This window comes from Mauremys reevesii, linkage group 2, assembly GCF_016161935.1.
Source record: "Mauremys reevesii isolate NIE-2019 linkage group 2, ASM1616193v1, whole genome shotgun sequence".
NCBI classification, from domain to species: Eukaryota; Metazoa; Chordata; order Testudines; family Geoemydidae; genus Mauremys; species Mauremys reevesii.
The window spans coordinates 74,618,858-74,640,731 of record NC_052624.1 but is presented as its reverse complement, the minus strand read 5'-3'; the positions used below and the strand labels follow the sequence as shown (position 1 = coordinate 74,640,731).

Below are 21,874 nucleotides of genomic sequence, written 5' to 3'. Positions count from 1 at the left end.
AGTAATGTGTTGGATAGAAACTTCTATTTTCATGAAGTTTTTCACTTGCTGTGGCCCATGCAGTACAAGGAAGTCCCTCAGGCTACTGCTCAAGTGGGTCCACAGTCCTGGATCATCTAGACTTAAGGAACTAAACTCTGCAGCAGCTGTTTCTTGCACCTCCACCACACTCTTTGATCTACATTTTTCTTCAGGAATGTGCACGGTTACACATCCATTTGAGATGGAGATATGTATGCTGCAGTAGCTGCCAGATTACCTGAACTCTAACTGGAAGATCAAGCATCTCCTCACCACTCTCATCCTCACTGGGGCCGGAAGACTCACCGTGAACATTTCTGTCTATGTATCTCAGGAGAGCTCCTCCCTGTTTAGATAGAAAAGCTTCCTTTGCTTGCTTTCTTTTTCTGAATGCTGCCCCAGAGGGGCATTTTCTTCTTTCACTCATGACTGCTGTTCTGTGCCAGCTATAGTGGCTCTCAGTACTCAATTGAAGGAGACAAAGAAGCAGCTGGTAGCAGGGCCTGAGTGAGGGAAGATATCAGCGTCTTAGGGGCCTAACTGGCTCCTACTACTTCAGTTGACTGGCTGTTCTCCTCAAGTGGATTCAGAGAAGCAGCAAGAAACAGGAAGCTCCCTGAGAAGCTGGTGTTAATCAGTCCAGGCTCCTGAGGGTGCTAAAGAGGTACATAAGAGGCTCCTCCTCTCTCTCTCCCTGCAGCTCCTGCTTCTGTTATTTCCTCTCTCCTTTTCTCCTGCCTGCCTGTTATGTCTCTTGTGCCCTCCTTCCTCCAGCACAGCACTCCACCATCTCTGTGCTTCTAGAGCAGAGAGAATACATATGCACCAGCAGCAGACACAATTTTCTACACTCGGGTCCTATCGGTGCCCCCTCCCCCCACAGTCTGGCACCTGAGGTGGCCGCCTCAGTTCGCCTCATGAAAAGGCCAGCCCTGTCAAGGACTCTTAGCCATCTCCGGTCTCTTAAGGTGGAATCACACAATTCTCCCATTCTCAGACCAGGCCCTGGGTTGCAGTCTCTCGTGTATCAACCATGGTTTACTTTAGCAGGTCTGACCTAGGCAAGTGTTGTTCCCTTCAGGAGCCATAAGAGTGGTTAATGCAGTGACCAAATAGCCTCCTTAAAGCAAAGTATCATTTAGTGTTAGAACATAAGCATTTAAGAGAAAACTTCTTAAAAACCAATAAAATTGACTACGTATGTCTAGCTTACCAAAGGTTTAACCATCTTCCCTGCAAGGACCCTGGAGTGACCAACTCCTTATAGAGCTCTTCCGCAGAGCCTCTCTCTGTGTCAGTTTGTCTCTCTGTCAGAGCTGACAACTCCCTAGACAGCCCTGGCAACCCCATCCTCTTCTTTTCCTCATAACGCTTTTTAACTGTTCAGGGTTCTTTTGATCTTCAGGCTACCAGCCTCACAAAACAGCTGTCTCCCTTCAGCCTAAAGCCTGGAAGCATGCCACTGTCTTGTAATTGTCCCTGATGTTGGCAGAGATGTTGCTTATCCAGGACCACTGCCTTCCTGTTTATTCTTCCCACCTCCCCTCTTACGCTAGACAAATACATTCATACAGGAGAGTCTTATAACCTCAATGTACAATAACTTCACTTCGACGACCAGATCACATACCATGTTCACAAAATGGTTACCTCTTAGAGCTCATAACAGTCGTGCTGCTGTGTGTCTGTCACACTTAGTGCTTATCCTCCATAGATAATTTTTAAAAATTTGCACTTGTGTGTAACCTGCTCATTCTCCTGCTGGAGCAGAAGACTGCACGCTCTGAACTACACTGCACAAGGAACAAGGCTACAAGCAGAATGATACCTTCAAAATGGGAAGGCACTCAGCAGCATTGTGACAGACTGACAATATCCTGGGCCAATCTTATGGAATTAAGATAAACTTTACTGAATTAAGTTAAACCTTATTGAATTAGGTTTAAAATCTTTGGGGTCCATTGCGTTAAAAATGCAATTGTGTACGTGTTATTGTGTGTAACTCTTCTAGTAGGAGCGGGATGCTAATGTACCTCCTCCATTAACAGCCCTTTGAAGCTACCCCTGGAGAGGAGCGCAGATACTAGCTCAGACTAGATTCTCCAGAGACCAACAGACAAAGAGAGGGTTTTTGGATAATAGCCTTGTTTCAAACTGGCTCAGGGCCTCCTTCATGATCCAGCAAACAGACAAGACTCCTGGTTCATGGAGGGCCCCAATCCTTAGGAAAGGTTGGTAGGATTGACTGGGCTGATGGAGACTCCATAAAACTATGTACTTGTTTGGAGCTAAAGCTGTGATGAACTCAAAACCACAAGAGAACCCTTTGGGTGTTGAAGAGCTGCTCCTGCAAGAGCCCACATTAGGGTTGCGGTGATCTCTGGTAAGCTTAGTAACATGTGGGTAGAGTCTTATTGTTTTCTCTGTCGTGCTTTTACCTTAAGAATAAAATAGGGTTGCATAGGGAGTCCTGCGTGGCACCATAAAACTGTGGGCAGTCACACCGTTAATGGTGACGGAAGGGAAACGAAGCCAGCATGCATGGGCAGCCTGTCTATTTAACCTGGGGATACCTGGTTGGAAGGGAGAGAGAGTTGTGTTTCCACCTAAGAGATGTGATGGCCAGGGGAGTTGGACACCTGAGAGTGGGTGCCCTTCCTGTACCAGAGAGAGGGGAAATACAGGTGCACATGCCATGAACAGTGACAAGAATATTAAATAGTCGGTACTGTAATGTGGGGAAAGCTGCTGTTTCCAAAGGTGTGGAACAATGATAATACATGCAGAAGGAAAACAGAAAAGAGTATGGAACAAGGAGTCAGAAATCTCAGTTAACTATTGCATGCAATGGAAGAATCTCTCTAAAATTTCACCACTTCTATATGCCGTTAAAATAGTTAGTGATTACTACAAGCACAGATACTCAGAAGCAGAACCGAGTATGACAAGAGTGAGTGAGAGGGAAAGAACTGGGCTATAATGGTTCCCAAGGGAAAGTGTGCAGACTAAGGGTACATCTACACTGAAATAAACAACCCACATAACCGAGTCTCAGAGCCTGGGTCAATTCACTTGGGTGCACAGGGCTTAGTCTGTGGGGCTAAAAATAACCATGTAGACGTTTGAGCTCAGTCTGGAACCCGGGTTCTGAGACCCGCTCCTTGCAGGGTTTCATCCCAAACCCAAATATCTACACTTCTATTTTTAGCCCTGCAAGCCTGAATCGGCTGATCTGGACCAACTGCAGCTGTGCCGCAGGTCTTTTACTGCAGTGTACATGTACCTTAAGAGGACTAAATACATATTTAGCTGGATAAACAATATGCCTTTCACAAATGCTTGACAGAGTATTTTACAAATGGTTAATCTAGCCCAGATTCTGTCTACATAGGATTAAATACTGCTTATTTAAGAGACTCCCCTCCGGTCTCACAAACAAACAATATTTATTTTATGACCTTTTTTAAAAGTTAAGCATAGGAAATGAAGCACCAACTCCTATACTCTACATTAAGGCTGTGATAAAGCACAACAAAAGACAGGAAATTCAAAGCTACGGCTGACACCCCATCCTCAATAGGGCTGGGTGCTTTGTGAATGAAAGGGAAAGCATCAGTCTTATCTTTAAAAAGCAACAAAGAGTCCTGTGGCACCTTATAGACTAACAGATGTACTGGAGCATAAGCTTTCGAGGGTGAATACCCACTTCGTCAGACGCAAAGCTTATGCTCCAATACATCTGTTAGTCTACAAAGTGCCACAGGACTCTTTGTTGCTTTTTATAGATCCAGACGAACATGGCTACCCCTCTAATACCAGTCTTATCTTTGAATTTCCTGGTGGGTTTTTTTTGAGTCATATACCCATAATATTACTGAAGCAAAGTTTCTCTGCAGCCTTTGGAAGAAAAATGCCCATGCAGATCTCACTGGTGTATGTTACACGTCAAGCTACATGATACACAGTGGTTTCAGTCTGAAGCCTGTCCTGCGGTTGTACTCATTCTATGGGTACAGTTTTTGAAGACTGGCACAATTTTCCATGCGCTGAGAGCACTCGTACCTTTGTGGCTCCCACTACAGAAACTCACACACTTACACATATTTACTGATAGCGAATTATAAAAAAAAATTCCTTTTTGATTGTAGGAAATTGCATATTGTGAGAATAATTAAACATTTCCCTGGTGTACCTCTTAGGAAGCACTCATTGGCTCATTTCTCAGATATTCCAGAAAGAGCTCACTCAGCATTGAGGAGAGGAATGGTGTTCTTGTGGTTAAGGCACAGGACTAGGAGTCGGGTGTTTGAGGTTCTGTTATCTCTACCACAGACTTCCTGTGGGACCTGGAGCAAATCACTTAAGCCAACATTTTTAAGAGACCTCACTAATTCTGGGTGCAACAATTTTTGGATAACTATCTTGAGAATCTGGACCTTGGTGCCTCAAGAGATACCTAAACTCCCTAAATACTTTTGAGGATCTGGGCCTTAGGGCTTGATTTTCAGAGACGGTAAAGAGCTGCAGGTCTTATTTACTTCCATGGCAGCTGCAATTGCTAAGCACTCTGGAAAAAATCAGACCCAAAGTGTCTCAAGTTGGTCAACCAAAATTACTGGATGCATTTGAAAATTTTGACCTGAATGTCTCTGTGTCACAGTTTCCTCGACTGTAAGTGGGAATAATAGATTTCCCTACCTCGCAGGGATTTGGAGAGAGGCTAGTGCATCAGTGTTGGTAAAATGTACTATATTTTCTTGATGAGAAGGTATAATCTAAGAGAAAAGTACTGTGTTATTAAGCGGATCTATTTCTCTCTTCCAAGTGTTTTGGTTAGAGTTGCCAACCCTCCAGGATTGGCCTGGAATTTCCCAGAATCGCCATTGATCTCACAATAACTATTGAAAGCAACGGAATAGCTTCAGTCAGAGTTGGCAACCCTCGCTTTGGTTTGGGTGAGATGCACCCCATGAGTTTGGGATGCACATGTGATGTCAACACAAAAGAGACAAGGTGGGCGAGTTATCCCTCTAATATCCTGGGATCAACAAAGCTATAACAACACTGCAAACAACATATAAACACACAGTAATTTTCAACCAAACCACCAGTTCTGCCTTGCTTTAGGGGAAAAACCTTGTGAAACTTGATTGCTCTGCAGTTTTCACCCAATGCCCCATGAAGGTTTGCTTGAAACTTGCCTGGCCAAACAGTCGGTGAACTTTGGTAAACCTTGCCTGAGTTTCGGTTTTTGTTATGAATATTTTTCACAGTTCTAGTTCCAGTTTGGTGAAATTAAAGGGCCTGATTCTGATTTCACTTACACTCTAATACTTTGGGAGTAAGTTCACTGATTTAAATGAGATTAGAATCAGGCCCAAAAGACTGGATGTTAGATTTTTTAAAAAGAAATCAAAAGAACTTCTAAAATATAACCCTGAGTGGGCTGCATCTGTTCCCATAAAACTTAAAGTGTCACATTCCTGCACTGATAATACTTCATAATTATGAAGCACCAGACACATAAATGGCATAAGTAAGACCTAAAAAGATTTTGGCTCAGATTATGTGGTTTAGAGTAAGAAAATTATAGTGCTGCTGTTTAACCTTTTTTTTTTTTTTTTAAACTCTGTTAGACGAGTGCATACTAATGTTTCTAGAGTTTTTTCAAACCATGATATCTCACTGAGCTCCTTCACCAATGCACCCCAGTATCCGTGGTGCCAGTTTTTGCAGCACTTCAAAGAAGGTACAGGAGTCAGTACCTAGATGTATGGGGTGCTTCATGAATCTGAGGACTAGTTTATTCTTTCAGTCTGATGTAATTAATCTAGCCATCTATGATTGGAAGTGACCGAGCAAATTTACTTCAGCGAAAGGAATTGGGGGGAGGGGATTCACATGTTGAGAATCTCCACTATTCCCATACGAGATGTATACGCACATGCATATCACTGACTAACCAGCCTGAAACTTTTATAAAACTTTCCATAAACATCCAGCATATTCATGGGACTCGTATTTATCAGTTACACAAATCACTGTGTTGTAAAGACCCACAGGTGCCCATGAAAAATGAGTATTGTAATGCATTAACCAGGCAATTGTGCTTCTAACCTGGCAGTAGTTATGCACAGGTGCATATGCACTGATTTATACACATGTGCCGATACCTACTTTCCATATGCAATGAGTGCATTTGTATTTGTGTGGGTGTACTGTTACCATGTTTAAAAATCTGATCCTCCCATACTTTAAAAAAAAAAAAAAAAAAAAAGTGGGCCCCCACTACAAAATTTGGATCCAGAGTTCAAGCACTAAAATTCAGGGGTGCTTATTTCAGGGGGGTTGTTTCAGCTCACTATAAAGATAGGGACATTTGCAAAATTTGGTCCTTTGCTTAGATTTTGAACTTCTCCAAATTTCAGCAGTAGTGGGAGAGGTGAGATCTAGAATTATATTTTGGACACATCGTTAAAAACATTCTTTAAGGTACTACAGCATTGGTCTAAAACACTAGTTTGCAATAAAATGAATTGTTTTAATATTATAGAATTCTATATAATTTATTTTCTAAAGGCTGTATTGTACCTCTTTTTCTGATCCATCCTAGTTAATCTAACTTGGGAAATTAATTGTAGTGAAATAAAAAGACTTATTTTACCAAAAAGGAAATTCTCTGTCAAACACTGATGGGCCAACAAGCTTTTGTGGCAGCTCTGTTCAGATCTTGTTGACTGCAAGGCGAAATTTCCCTGCGAAAAGACTCTCTGCAAACAGCTTTGTTGATGCACAGTAACGTTTGAATGACAGATTCAACAGAAATAGCATAAGAAAGAAATTACTCACTTTCATAATCCATCAGCTCTGTTAAAATCGTAAATCACTCTCCTCAAAGTAAAGTTAGACAGAAACTTAATTCTTTGGGAGCAAAATCACTTTGAATGGATTTGTGGGGAAAAAAATACACAACCTTCTCAAATTCAGCAGCATGGATGGCTATATTTGTCTCAGTCAGATTACATATGAGAAAGAGAGTAGAAGAATGTTATAACCTTGGGGGTAGGGTCTCTTGATGGATGCATCTAATTCCCACCAACATTAATGGAAATTATATACAATGCATTGAGAAGAGGACATAGCTCATAAAAACAAGCCAATCTTAGAAATGTTTTCATTCTGAGACTTCTACTTAGGAGTCCTAATGTCCCTTATGTTATGCCTTAGGCCTAAAGGGAAAAGTCGATCAAAGCTACGCAATTTGAGTTTCGTGAATAGATCTATTTACTGCAAGGTCCACACTACGCAATGTCGATGGGAGATGCTCTCCCGTCTACTCCTCTTACTCTTCTCGATCAGATGGAGTACAGGCGTCAATGGAAAAGCCATCGGCGGTCAATTTAGCAGGTCTTCACTAAACCTGCTAAAATCGACCACTGATGCATCGATTGCCGCAGCATCGATCCTCCAGTAAGTGTAGACAAGCCCATAGTGCCACAGTATACCAGATTTTTTGAGAAAGGTGTATGGAGACAGCCCCTTCTCTACTCCAGATTGGTTGGTTAGCATGCCTCACTGTCTTATCTACCCCAGATTGGTTGGTTAACATGCCTCACTGATCATCTAATCCTTTTAATATGTTTACAAATGGATTCCTTGCGTAACCTCACTGTAGCCAAATCTGCAGCTTGTAGTCCATTCTAAAAAAAAAAATGTGGGGGAAGGGGGCGAATGAGGCTGTTCACAAATTTCTCTTCACTGTAGGGAGTGTTAACTCCACCAGAGAGGTCCTTTGGGGCCATCTGCCTGTCCCAAGTCAAGTGCTACAGAAACGCCAACAATAGAGTTAACAGAGACTTTTAGCCTGAAAAAGAAGGTTATCACCCTTCTTGCAGCCAGGAGGATACCATCGCACATCAGAGATGAGGAGCAACAACCTGACCTACTAGGGCATTAGCGAGACACAAGATGGGACGCTGCTGACAGAGACGACTGTGAGGAGAGGAGTTGCTATATTCAGGACATGAAAGAGAGAGGCACACCACACACACACACACAGGGCTTCATGTTGTCCAAGCAGGCACAGAGCAGAGATTGGATGGGAGGGGAGGGTCCCAGGATCATCATCATCATCCTTCAGAAAACTAAAGAAGAGATGAAGAGGATTAAGTTGAATGTTGTCGCACAGCCAACCAATGACAGTGAAGAGGAGACAGGGACTACTTTTAACAGACTCCAGAGAAACCAGAGAGACTAGAGACTCTCCCAGACATTACCATTACCATGGAGACTTAAATGCCAAAATTGGACCAAAATTGACAATCAGCAGGCATGACAGAAAACCAGATCGACCATGTCTGCATTAGCAAGAAGTTTGAAGATCCCGACCATCACTTAGTGGTGGCCAGATTGAAGCTGAAGCTGAAGAAGAAGCCCACAGAGCAGTGAAGAGGAATATTAGGAAGGACAAGAGAGATTATGTGGATGGACTGGCAGCAGAGCAGAGCAGGCAGCATAGCGGTAACATGAAACAAAGACAAGCAGGGAAAGTCTATAACAGGAATAGAACTCAGATGAACATCCTGAACAGACCAGCACCACCAAATCCACAGACATTGGACCAGCACGACGAGACTCCCCCAATCATTTGAATAACACCACCAGAGGAGAGATCAAAAAAGCCATCCATGATGAAGAAAAGGAAGGAAGGCGGCTGGCTGCGATATCCCAGCAGAGGCCCTGAAAGCAGACCTGGGATGCCTCAGTGGAAAAATGCTGTACCCTGAGAAAATAAAAAAGAAGAAAGTGAAGTGATTGATTGAACTGAGAGGATCTCATCAAATCAAAATCCCCAAGAAAGGAGACCTCAGCAACTGTGCCAACTATAGACTCCACTACCACTCAGGTCGGGTGGTCTTCACTTAGAGAGTTTAGAGAGAAGAGAGATGAAGAATGCCATTGATCATCACAGGCTACAGGCAGGGCACTATGGCATCCCAGCAAAGGTGGTCAACTGATCAAGAATTCATTGTAGGGAGTGTTACCAGGTTTAAAGTAAAAATTCATGGGTGAAATCCAGCCCCTATTGAAGTAAATGGGTGGGACCTGGATTTCACTCCATAACTTCAGTGGGACCTGGATTTCACTCCATAACCAAACCCTTTAAAGGGCCCAACGGACCAAAGGTCCCCGTCACTACCATTGTCTCTAGAACACGAATGCAAGGAAGTTACATTTGTACACCGTGCTGTAAAACAGCTTTCTTCTGGGGTACATTCTCACGTAGATGTCTGTGGAATCCAGCATACATGACGCTCACGTTTAAAGGCTAGCAACACTCTGACATTAACAAATATGCATTCGTGCATACAAGAAAAAACACTTCTTACTGCCTGCAGTGGATTATTTTAGTCACTGCTCAATGTGCTTCAGTTGTCTGCACCAAGAGGCCTGGCATTACAGCATGAGGCAAGGATATTCTCAAAGAAAGAGACATCTCAGTGTGAAGGAACTTGCCAGGCTAAAATGTTTAGTCTACCTGTCTGAAGGTGTAAGAGAGAAAGCAGGCTGTTCTAGCTTGGTTATGAAGTACAGTACTGGATGTTTAGGCAGCATAACTTTGTAATTAAGCTCATACAGTGAACTGTATGAATAGGGTTGATTTTTTAAAAAAAGCATATCTACCTGTGTGGAAATACTTAATGAAAAAGCAGTCTTTTATGATGGTCACTGTTTCCATAACCCACTGTCTCCAGAATGCCCCAAGCTTAAGATAATGGCCATCTCCTAGATACTCTTGAGACTACTTTAACAGTTCTTTCTCAATAGCCCAACAGTTCTTAAAGTCAGCATGTGCATTTTTCAGATGTCTTTTAAAAAAAGACAAATTCCAATTAGAAGTGCAAGGGAAAACCAACCAAAAGTCTGCAAAACAATTACTTCTGTAAAAGGAGGAGGTGTGAGGAGAGAGGCGGATGGGTGTAAGACTGAGAAACGCATACCACTTGCTCAGGTGTATCAGGAAAACCTTTCTTGGAAGAACTCAGAATCAGACACGCCTTCTCTCTGACTCATAATTTTTGTTCAAATCTCTTTGCCTTGTAACGATTACAAAATTTTAAAAGCAAAATGTGGCTACACTTAATGAGTTTTTACATGGTAGTTCAGCTAGAGACATGATATAGTACGATACCAGCATATGGAAGGTACCTACTTTCTGTGGTATCTTAGAAAGGATTAATAGGACTAAAACATCCATTTAACAGAATGGTCTTAAAACAAAAAATGTCCAAGCTTTCCAAATTCAACAACATGATAATTTAAACAAAAAGAAACTTTCCATGGGAAAAGGATACATTTTTTAAATTCCATGGATGCAAAATTGTATAGCCCATACATGTATGAAATGTCCTTTCAAGAGGTTAGTCAGCAGAGTGACTTAACTCTTTGTTGCTTCTGGAAACACTAATCCAAATTCTGATTTAGGACACAAGTAAAACCAATTTTTGGTGCTAAACAAATACCTGATAAGTCACAGGATGTAAGGCCCAAAAAGACCATTCATCTAGTCTGACCTCCTGTATAACTCAGGACAGGAACCCACCCAGCAGTTTTTGCATCAAGGCCACAACTTCTGTTTGAGCCATTGTTTACGTTTTAAGAAGATAGCCAGTCTTGATTTAAAGATTTCAAATGATGGAAAATCTATCAAGTCTCTAGACAGGTTGTTCTAACGGTTAATTACCTTCACTGTTTAAAAAAATATTGCACATTTCTATTCTGAATTCATTTAGCTTCATTGGAATGGCTGCTTGTCCACTTCAGTGATTCTCTTCACAATTCATATTGAGTGTCAGTCCAATGCTACTCTGCTACTGGCCCTGTGCCCAGTGCCTGCCCGCAGCCTTTGCCCCCTCACCCGTCTGGGCCCTGCCCCTCCTTCCGGAGACATGGCACTGCTCCCAGATCCAGCTGGGCGGAGGAGAGTGGACAGCGGTAAGGGGTCTGGCTTTCAGCACCTCCACTATTAAAAGGGTTCCAGCACCACTGGGGGTATGCACTGTTCCTCCCTAGTCCAAGTTATCTGTTCCTCCATTTAATGAGCACAAAATGCACAATTTTTTATAACAAAGTTCACACTTTATGGGATGGAAGACTTATCTTGGTGGGTACGGTCCATGCCAGACTACAGCTGGGGGGAGGTGGGGGAGGGAAATGTAGAGGCAAGTTTCTTCTACCTTGATGCACGTGGTGAGTGGTAGTAGTAGAGATGTATCAACATTAGCTTTGAAGGTTAAGATACTTTATAATGATTGCTATAAGCAGACCATTGTTCGTTTGCATTCACCCTCAACCGTCACCAACCAGGACAGAGACCAGTGTTTCCAATTTGACACCATTGGTAAGCACATGTGACAAAACACACTGCACTTCACACATACAAAAATAGCCAAGTTAGAGGAAGCACAACACAATACCCATCAAAACAGCCATGACAGAAAAGAGCTAGACCATAAAACAGTCAAGTAACACAAGATGGGGCCACCTTGCACCATCACTGCTCCTTGATGGCTCATACCACATGGAAGCTCTTAACTGGGGAAACAGATTAGTCCTGTGTCTTGTTTAACTTGGCACAGTATAGGAGAAGAGAAACAATGCAAGACTGACTGGCCTTCCTGATAGCCTTGGGGCTCTCATCCAGAAATTCTGTTGAAGAATTACTGTGCTCAAGACTCTCTTTGAACCCAAACTGACACACTTGGAGGGGTCATCCACCCACATACATCACCCCATTTCCTTGGGGGAAGTAGGCGAATGTCACTGCCATGGCACCATCCTTCCCTCCCGTGGCCAACAGGGATGCCTCCCATCAGAGACCCACACTCCTTAGGGTTGAAGGGGTGGAGGAAGAAGGGGTTGCTGCAGGGCAGGCGCTGTGCTCCATAGCGCAGTCCCCTGCTGAGCTTGGGATTTCCTTGTGGAAATATGAAGAGGAGGGAAATTCTGTTGGCTTGGGCTGCAAACCAACCAATGGGAGGTAAACGAGACAGTGGAGCAGCAGTCACCACTGCATGACAGCTCTTCTCCATCCTCATGTATTACGGTATTCCTGATCATGATCAATGGGGTTGATGAAGCTGTGGCCTCCAAAATCCACAGCCCACCATATCCCTGCAATAGAGGGGATGGTTCAAGAAAAATCCACAATGCAAATCTCAAAGATTTCCTTCTCTGATCATGGACCCATCCTATGGGGTTTTCCGCAGGCAGCGGAGTGTCTGGCATCAAGGCACCTACAGCCATGCTGCAAGATAGTTTATCTTTAAGATTTCCATGGAGCCAAGTTGGGAATAATGGCTTTTATAATATGTTCCCAGAGAAAAAGGGGGCTAATTTCAGTGTAATCACTGAAAACATAAAGAAGAAACATGTTCTTAAATTTTGTATATTTTTATAATGCTGCACATTTTGGGCCAAAGGAAAAAAAAATAGTCACTCGGTAGTCGTGTAATGCCTTACTCAAAACAACAGAGAAGTGCTACTCTGGGCTAATTACTAACTCCAGAATGAATGGAAGCAAAATTACTGTACTTTGCACCTGTCAACATCAGCCTTAAAATTGCAAACTTGGAGCGATTTCTGTCCACCCAAGGAATATTTTAAGAGACTAGGCAATTTGAGAAAAAACGAAGTGAAAAAGTACTAATTACACCACATCATATCTCCCTCTCCATACATCTATTTTTTTAAAATGCAAATAAAATACACAGACATACCAACAAGCATTTCAAGAGCTAAGGGGGAAGTGCTAACCATTATTATTATGATGGCTTCAGATGTACTCCAAACCCAAAACTCACAAACAAATACTGTGGAAGTTGGTGGATAGAGATTTCTCTTTCACATGCATAAAAAATATAAGGGCCAGTCTTCCTAGGCATTAAGTGATTTCAGCTCCCACTGAAGTCCATGACTATGACTACATGGCAACTGGGAGAGAGCCTCCAACCCCTGGCAGATATATTTCAGTAGTGGGGTTTCCGCTAGTGCGCTAAAAATAGTAGCGTGGACATTGCCACATCAACTGAGGCTCAAGCTAGCCACCTGAGTTCAAATTCACACAACTCTGGGGTTCTGAGCTCAGATGGCTTGCTGAACCTCTCCCAGTGTGGCAACATCTGTATAGCTAATATTTAGCACACTAGCGCAAGCCCCACTAGCACAAGTCTATCTACCTGGGCTGGGACGCTCACTCCCAGCTGCAGTATAGACAGGCCCTAAGGAGAATGAAAGGCATTATATTAATGTAAAATACTATTAAAGTATTTTGCTTCTCACAGCTCCCTTTTCTGTGAGTCTGCCTATTCCCCTATCTGCTACATTGCCAGAATTCTTTTTCCCCTTGGTTCTGCCCAAGTTAAAAGCCTTAATCATACCTTTGATCATGTCCCCGCATTCTGGAATTCTGGAAATTCCCTCTTCCCATGGCCTCCTGAAATCTCTACTCTCTAGGCTCCAGGGAGTCCCAAATGCTGCAGCCAAATTACTTTCTTGTTCTGGGAAAGAGAACCATATCATTTTGGCTCTTGTAAGATATGATATCACAAAGGTCTGCTCAAGGGAATTAGAGCCTTATAACTCACAGTTGCCAGTTATTAATTCTGTGGGGCAGATCCTCAGTTGACATAAATCAGTGTAGCTTCATTGTCTTCAATAGAGTTATGCTGATTTATGCCAGATGAGGACCTGGCCCTAGATGTACTTTGCTTGCACAAAGGCTAGTTTTCCAAGGTATCTATTAATGTGCCCTATGCATGTAAGAGCCATACTGTGTCTTTATTTGGCAAGTTGCTTTGAAAAATGACACCTTCCTACTTAACAGACCTGGTCTCTGGGTGTATTCCGTCAAATTCACTCACTTTTCTAACAAAAATAAATGTATCTTCCTTTTTACTCCTTGGAAGAGGCAATACAGTCATGGGAGAGTGAGATGGATTTCATTTTGGCACTTGCATCAACAGAATTTTTAATTCAGTTCAATTGCAGAGCCAAATTATGCCTTCAGTTACAACAGTACAATGCCTCAGTGGGGTTGTACAGCTGTAATAGGGCAGAAATTATCTTTCAGAACCTCTATCACTGGTGACAGTGCATAAGCTAGAAAGAACACAGCTTGACTTACAAATCACAGGTTGAACTTGTGGCAGTGGCTCTTTAGATATGCTTATTTATTATATATATTATATATACAGAGAGAGAGAGAGAGCGCAAATTTGATCTGGAATTTGCTGAGAGTCAATAAAACAGTTATACTACGATGTCATGTTTACAGTTACTTTTCAAATTAGGATCACACTTTAACTTCTCAATGTCTCAGTTTCCCCCTCTTTAAAAATCAGGATATTGGTGCTCAACTACTTTTATAAAACCATTTTGAAATGTACAGAGGAAAAGCATTCTATAAGTACAAAGCACATATTAATAAAACATAGTGCTCTGGTGCTTTAGAATATTTCTCTTCACTACAGCAATACAAATAAATTATAATAGTATATTAGGGTCACACAATGCAAAGGCTCTGAAAGGACTGTTACATTGTATTATTTGATGTCAGTGTACACTTAGAATATCTGTTTGGGGGCAGGGACCATCCCTTACTATGTGGTTGTACAATGCCTAGAATAATGGGGTGCTGCTCTCAGTTGGTGTCTCAAGCTGTTGCTGTAACACAAAGAGTAATAAAAAATAATCTTGGAGCCATTATGATCACATACAATAGCCATGTTAAAAATCAATTGAACTCCAGATATTATCATGTAAATCCTATCAAAAATTGTGTGCAGATACCCCCCACCGCATCCCAGCTAATATAAGTATTTACATGACTTCACAAACATGATGGGCCAGATTCACCACCAGCTGGTACCTTATGTAGTCATTTGCACCTGCGAAAAGTGAGCATTCTACTCTCAATCATGCTCATAATGTAACACACAGTGCAGTAAAGGTAGATGAGAGCTGCTGGGTGTGTTGTCTCAAGGATGTGGTGCTTCTGGGAAGGGCAAAAGAGAGTCCTTTGATACAAGCGGAATGTCTGTGGGGGAGAGAGTGTTCTAATACCTATAGTTTCAAGTCAGCTTGTGAGTTAAATGCAAAATATTAACCCTTGGTGTGGATGTAGGTTTAAAATAAAAAATGCTTTAAATACCAGGAGTCAGATGCTCCTGTGAGTTACAGAGATGCATCTACCCTTGCACTCAACCCATCTGGCTGCAGCTGTGGAGGACTGAGCCCAATTCTCCTCTCACTCACACCAGTATCACATTAGAATGACTCCATTATTTCAATGGAGTTGCTCTTGACCTACTCTCAGGTAAGTGTGTGAAGAACTGGACCCATGAACACTGGGGACCAGTTCTAAATAACTGGTTTATTATATACAATATAACAGTTTATTTTTATTATGATATGAAACAGTCTAGAAACTCCATTTATTCTTAATGATGCCACTCATCCAAAAAAGAGAAGAGGAACAAATGAAAGAAGACCATTATAATCAGGATAACTTAGGGACGGATGCCAGCAGGAAAGGCTAACTTGCCAGCTGTTTCAGCAAAAGAATTTTCCTCAACAATCATTCCATGGGCGAAATTGGCTCTAATATCAATATAAAGGGAGGAGCTGAGATGTTACAGAAAACTCAGATAAAATGATAACAACAAACTGCAATTACAAGAAGATGAAGGAACTGGGATTGTTAAAAAAAACACACAGAAGGGAAAAAAACCTAGGAATTAGTCTTTTTCCTTCAAATGCCACTGTTTCTTATAATTTAGGGCTGTTGCTAAACTTTGTTATACTGTAACCAAAGTAATATTAGACCTGACTCAGGAAAGCATCTGAACTGAGACTTCACTTTAAACCCATGCTTAACTTTAAGGATTGTTAAATCCTATTAACTTCGGTAGGATTTAAGTACAATTAAAACCTATCACAAATAGAGATGCAATTAAGTGCACACACAATGGCCTCTAATTAGAAAAAAAAAGTTTCATTGTTCTATTATGTTTGAAATAGTCTTTTTCTGTATATAGCTTTTTGTCAGACCTAAATTTCATAATTACTTAAAGTTGCACAATTTCAGAAAGTGGGTGATACATTTACATTTAACTGATATCAGTTCTGTTGACCTGTCTATGTACCGGAAAATACACCCAAGAAAAATACTCATTGAAAATTTTGTTTTCGTCACTTACAGCCCACTCATGCAAACATTTAGTATGGAGTGTCTCATTCACTACAACAAATAGTCCCTTTGCACTCTGACATAGCTGCAACACCCATCTCACCTAAGCAGGAACTTCAATCAGACTATTCACATAATAAACAAAATGCTCAGAAGTAAGTTGTTTGCAGGACTAGGCCCTCAATTTCTTAAAGTAACTTTTAATCCCATTGACCTGGTAATGAAGCTGAAATTCAAAAGGGACTAGCTGAATAACCTATAGATAAAAATATTCTTTCTAATTTATTTTGGACTATTTTCATCCTCTAGGATTAGGCTTGTTCAAGTAAACACCATCCACTTTTAATTTTTATTCTTGCTTACAAGAACTTGTCAATTCTACTTCTGCTGTCTAGTAGAATTTACACTATACCCCTGACCAGATTTGAGGCCTAAAACTTATTTAGCAACCTAGATGAAAGCCAAGAGCACTGACTCTTAAGGCAGGGCTTAAACAGATTTCCTATTTCACCACAGAGGGACTGATTCTCCACTGCTTTGCATTAAAAATGCGATGTTGTCATTTACAGCTGTACAAACCGAGCCAGATACTCAGCTGCATCCCATCTGATCTGCACTGCTATGGAGGCGCAAAGCTGCTGACACCATGGGATCTGCTCAGTTGAGGATTCCCCTAGCGTGGAGGAACCCCTGGGTAGTGTAGAGCTAACACAGAGCTGGCTATGTTGCCTTTACGGTCCTGGCCCTGGCCCTCTCCATAGGAGTTGTTCCTGGGAAAAGGTAATATTTTTAACATGCGTCTCCACTCCAGTGATCTGCAATTGCCAGAATGGCCCCAAAAATGGAGATAACTGAAGCGTAGCCTCAAGAATAGCCTACATTATGCTAGATGCCAAAAAGAGCTCCAGATGGGCCCAAGAGTTGAAAGGCATCTGAAAGCTTGACTCCACAGACTCAGCTGAGTTGAGTGTGTCTCAGCTACAGATCAGAATCAGGCCCATTTTAGACCCACTTTGCATAGGTGCAAATAGCTACATTAGGTGCAAGGCAGTGAAGAATCAGGCAGGAGTTAGTTCTGCTCATTTACACCAGTGTCAGTTGGTCATAACTCCACAGTAGTCAATGGAATCAGAGTGCTGTAAAACAGGTGTAACTGCAAAGAGAATACGACACATGGCATTGCAGCTGTGATACAGCACTACAAGGAAAAAGTGCTCATATCATGAATGTAAAAATATCCACTTAAAAGTATCCTGCAGAGGAAATCCGGGAAACTTCATCAATGATGCCGAGTTCTCTCTTTTTTGGCCAGAAAGAGGAATTGCTGCTATTTGACAAATGTTTACAATACATAGATGGAAATCCTCCCTAAAGCATCATTCCACAAATAAACATGAATAATTTTCTTCACATGAAAAAAGGAACATGGTTTTGAAGGATCATTGTCAGATTTAATGTAGATGTATAGTAAGAAGTTTTTACAAAATCTAAGTGGAAAATAAAATAAACATAAAATCAACATAAACATTTCTATTAACTTTTTAAAAATTCCATTTCTAACAGAATTGGACCAGATCCCCAGCTTGGGTAAATCAGTGTCAATCCATTGATGTCATTGGAGCTATATCAGCTTGCAAAGCTAAGGATCTATTTCATCATTGTTAAACAAATAAATCCTCCTAAACAGTGTTTGCCAACCAAAGATTGCAGATTTGCAATAGAAGAGAACTTGAAACAGAATGACTAGAAGCTCAAGAAACATTTACTAGCCTATTCTCATTGTCCAGGAAATGCAAAAATCATAGATGCAACACAATTAAAATAACTGGAATCACACTATGATGTAGCTCCTACTGAAATAAATGGAATTTTGCCATTGGCTTTAATAGGAGCAGGATTGTTTTTATAATATTTGAGTGTACTATACACAGGTTTCCCTACAATACAAAAAAAAATAGGCACAAGGGGAATGTGTCATGTACACTATTCTCATTTGAGAGACTATGACAGGGGTTCTCAGACTTTTGTACTGGTGACCCCTTTTCACACAGCAAGCCTCTGAGTGCAACCCTGCTTATACAATAAAAACACTTTTATATATTTAACACCATTATAAATACTGGAGGCAAAGCGGGGTTTGGAGTAGAGGCTGACAGCTCACAATCCCCCCACCCCCCATGAAATAACCTTGCAGACCCCCTGAAGGGTCCCAACCCCCGTTTGAGAATCCCTGGACTATGAGATGGCATTAGAACAAGTACATAAATAATGATTGAAAACGTACTTAGATTTTTTTTTTAAACTAAGACAATAATATAAAGTTTGGCTGGATTGAGAGGCTGAGCCTTTATTCTATAGAACTGAAGGCTGATGTGTGACAAAACCCCAAAACATAAATTCAGGTTCTTCAAGTAGAACTCAAAATAGAAAAGTCACACTTCATTCTTGTACATAAGCGCAGATTTATTACACATACCTGGCCCACTGTCCCTCATCAGTTAAAGTTGTATTGTGGCATTCATAATAATTTCAAAAATATTTCTTTATCCTTCCTTTTGGTGAAGATATTACAACTAGTTGGGTTGAGTAAAGGCCTTTTAGTGTATAGATAATAGAGCATCTTTTTTAAAGCAGATATGTTTTCCGCTTGGCAGTCCACCTGCTACACATATTCTTAAAATTCTTATGAAATCCCAAGATCATTACAAAAAAGGATATTTTCAACAAACTTTGTGATGCCTAAGGAGTAACTGAATATGAAATGATAATATTTCAAATACTGGAATAGTCTAAATTTTAAAACATATGTTAACTGTGTTCTGAATATCTTTTTTTACTAAAAGTTTCTTCTGAGTGAGCAAAGAACAGAAAAATGTTGTTACGCTATCTCAATTTTTTTTATCCATTTTCTAAAATAATGTTGTCTAAATTGGTTTTCAGAAAAATATAGTAAAAAAGAAACAGTAAAGCAGAAGATGAAAAATGATGCATTGCTTTTTCACTGAGGCTTTGTGTCACAAGAACCTACCTAGAGCAACTTTTATTCTGATGATTAAATGAAAGTTACCATTTACTGGGTTTTGCCACTTATTAGTCAAAAGTGATACAACTGTAAACAAAATTCAAACATAGCTAAACATACCACATTTAAAACTCTTACATTATGGTCAGCCCTCAGACAATATACTTCTTTAGGACACAAACTTTATACTATTTTTGTATATTTATGCCCTAAACCTACAAACAGTTATACACACAAGTAATTTCACACATATGTGGGACTTCAACAGGATTACTTACATGCACAAAGTTACTCAAGTGCAAAAGTATGTGTAGGATTGAGACTTTACATGGTAGTTCTCTGTGTAGTGTATTTTACCAATATGGAACAACTCAAGTTTTTGCTGGTCTCGTATAGACCAAATTGAGAAATCTGAGGACTCCGAGCAAAGCTTCCCAAAAGCATTAAACAGTCTGTGCAGTGATTACATCTTAAAGACCTAAGAATAGATGTTTAATGCTAATATGCACCTTGGAGGTTAAATCAATAGTTAGAAGCTAAACGTTTAGAATTTTGTTTTGCAGCAATCTGAAGTCTTTTATCCCTTTATTAATGGACCCCTCACAATCAATAGGCAACACCAGTTTCAATAATATGTTCTAGAGCTTAACCCTCTAGACACTTACAGATGTAACTTTACACATGTGAGTAGTCCTGCTCAGATCTCATGGGGATAAGTGTTTGTGGGATTAGATCCCCAGTTTACAAGCTTTTCAGCCAAGGGAACCTTGTTTTCACATAAATCTGCAAGGCACTTTGCTCCCTCTTTGCACAACATAATAAATATATTAATAATAGTAATATGAGCCATGGTTTTAAAAATATCCAGGGATGTACAGTGCAATTAAAAGTTCCCAACACAGGGATGTGAAGTGTAATGAAAAACCAAACAAACCAGGCATTAACTTTTAGGAATCCTTTGAATACTGAAGGAATGCCTTAAGTTTCACAGAGTTTTAGGCCAAAAAGGTCCATCAGTTCATCTGGTCTGATCTCCTGTATATCACAGACCATTAAATTTCACTCAGATACCCCTGTATTAAGCCAAAAGACCAAAGCACTTCAGTCCTCAGGAGACTAAACTGTGTGCGCACAGGCAGAGTACAGGAGAGACCAAGGTGCCACCAATGCCCAAGACCCCTGCAATAGCAGGAAATTAATTAAATGAGAGTTCTCTGTGCAACTGCTCTTAACCAGTTCTTAATTCTCAGTTACAGGCAGTGACTGTACAACAAAAAAAAAAATACCTTTTAAGACACTGCTGCACGCTTTGCAAGATCAGTCTACACAGAGCTAGACCCATGGCAAGGCCCACGTGTGGGACAAGCAGCAAATCAGGGATACACACAGAGACAAATAATACTCTGGGGACCTTAATAGGATCTAAGATTAACTCATTTGGTTTGAGTGCCATTTTCTGAATCCCCTTTACCTGCATCCCAGGTGTCAGGTTCCTAGAACAACAATGCCGCCTCGGGCTCAGAGGCGCACTTTTCAGCCCCAGAGAGCAGCACACAGGTGAGCGGGTTAATCCTAATCAAAACTAACAACTGCCACACACAGCCCGAGAAGCAAGATAAGGGGGGGGGGCTTTGCTACTGCGAAGAGGGCCCCCAGCCCCCTTTGCGGAGGAGCAGCAGCACCCAGAGCTCAGCATGGGGCCAGGTGCGGAGGCAGCTGCGCCCTGCCCGATAACCCCAGGCCAGGCAGTAGCCAACTTCCGAACTACGCTTTCCACGGGGCCCGGGCTAGGCTCGCCCCAGAGCAACCCCCCGCGCGCTTCCTGCAGGCTCCCGGGCCAGGGCTCCTCGGCTGCGCCGCGCCGCGCCCAGCCCCTCCAGCGAGCCCCCGAACTTCGCCAGCGCCGCTCCCCTGCTGCCTGCAGCTGTCAAGCGAACGGCATCGCCCCTTGCACCGCCGCCTGGAGGGGGGGGGGACCCCTCTGCCGCCGCCCCGGACAAAGAAGGGGAAGGGGGGGACGGGACCGCGACTTACCTGAGCCCGGCGCCTGAGAGGGGATGGTGCTGCCTACGAGCGCCCAACACGAGCAAGCGTGCAGCAGCCACAGGCTCCGGAGGCGATCCCGGCTCATGGTCTAGCCCGCTCCGCATAGGAAGCCGAGGCAAGACGTCGGGCTCCTCTGCTGCCCGGGGGGGGCTGCACCCCGGGCCGGCCGGGGAGAGAGGCGAGGCCGCGGCAGCTGGGGCTGGACTGGCTGCTCTGGGACTCCGCGCGGCCGGGCTGACTCACTCCGCTTCGCTTCAGCGCCGCGAGGGAAACAGGAAATCTTAAAACTTCGCAAACAGCTGGGCAGGACTTGCTCGCTCCGACACGAGTTCCTTCGCCCCCTCGCTCCCCGCCCCGCCCGCTTCCTCAGCCGCCTGTCACTCAGCCGCCCTGAGCCAGCCCCTCGCAGGTCTCTGAGCCACCGCAAACACCCACCAGCCAGCCGCAGTGCCTCGCCGGCGTGGCTGTGCAGAAAAGTAGTTGCCCTGCCTAGGAAGCAAAGCCGGAGAGTCAGAGCCAGCCCACAACACTTTGGC

General features: G+C 42.3%; 1 protein-coding gene across 3 annotated transcripts in view; it reads right to left on the bottom strand.

Moving 5' to 3' along the window:
• TGFBR2 (transforming growth factor beta receptor 2) overlaps positions 1 to 21,655 on the bottom strand; it is a 68,041-nt gene extending 46,386 nt beyond the window's left edge. The window contains exons 1-2 of one of the 3 annotated variants that reach the window (XM_039525934.1): positions 21,327 to 21,655; positions 13,461 to 13,580 (exon numbers count right to left, since the gene is read on the bottom strand). In XM_039525934.1, coding sequence (XP_039381868.1) covers positions 13,461 to 13,580; positions 21,327 to 21,423 — 217 coding nt within the window. In that variant the 5' untranslated portion in view covers positions 21,424 to 21,655. The remainder of the gene's footprint in view (positions 1 to 13,460; positions 13,581 to 21,326) is intronic. The other 2 variants (XM_039525933.1, XM_039525935.1) reach the window with 2 other exon arrangements.
• Between the last annotated feature and the right edge of the window lie 219 nt (positions 21,656 to 21,874).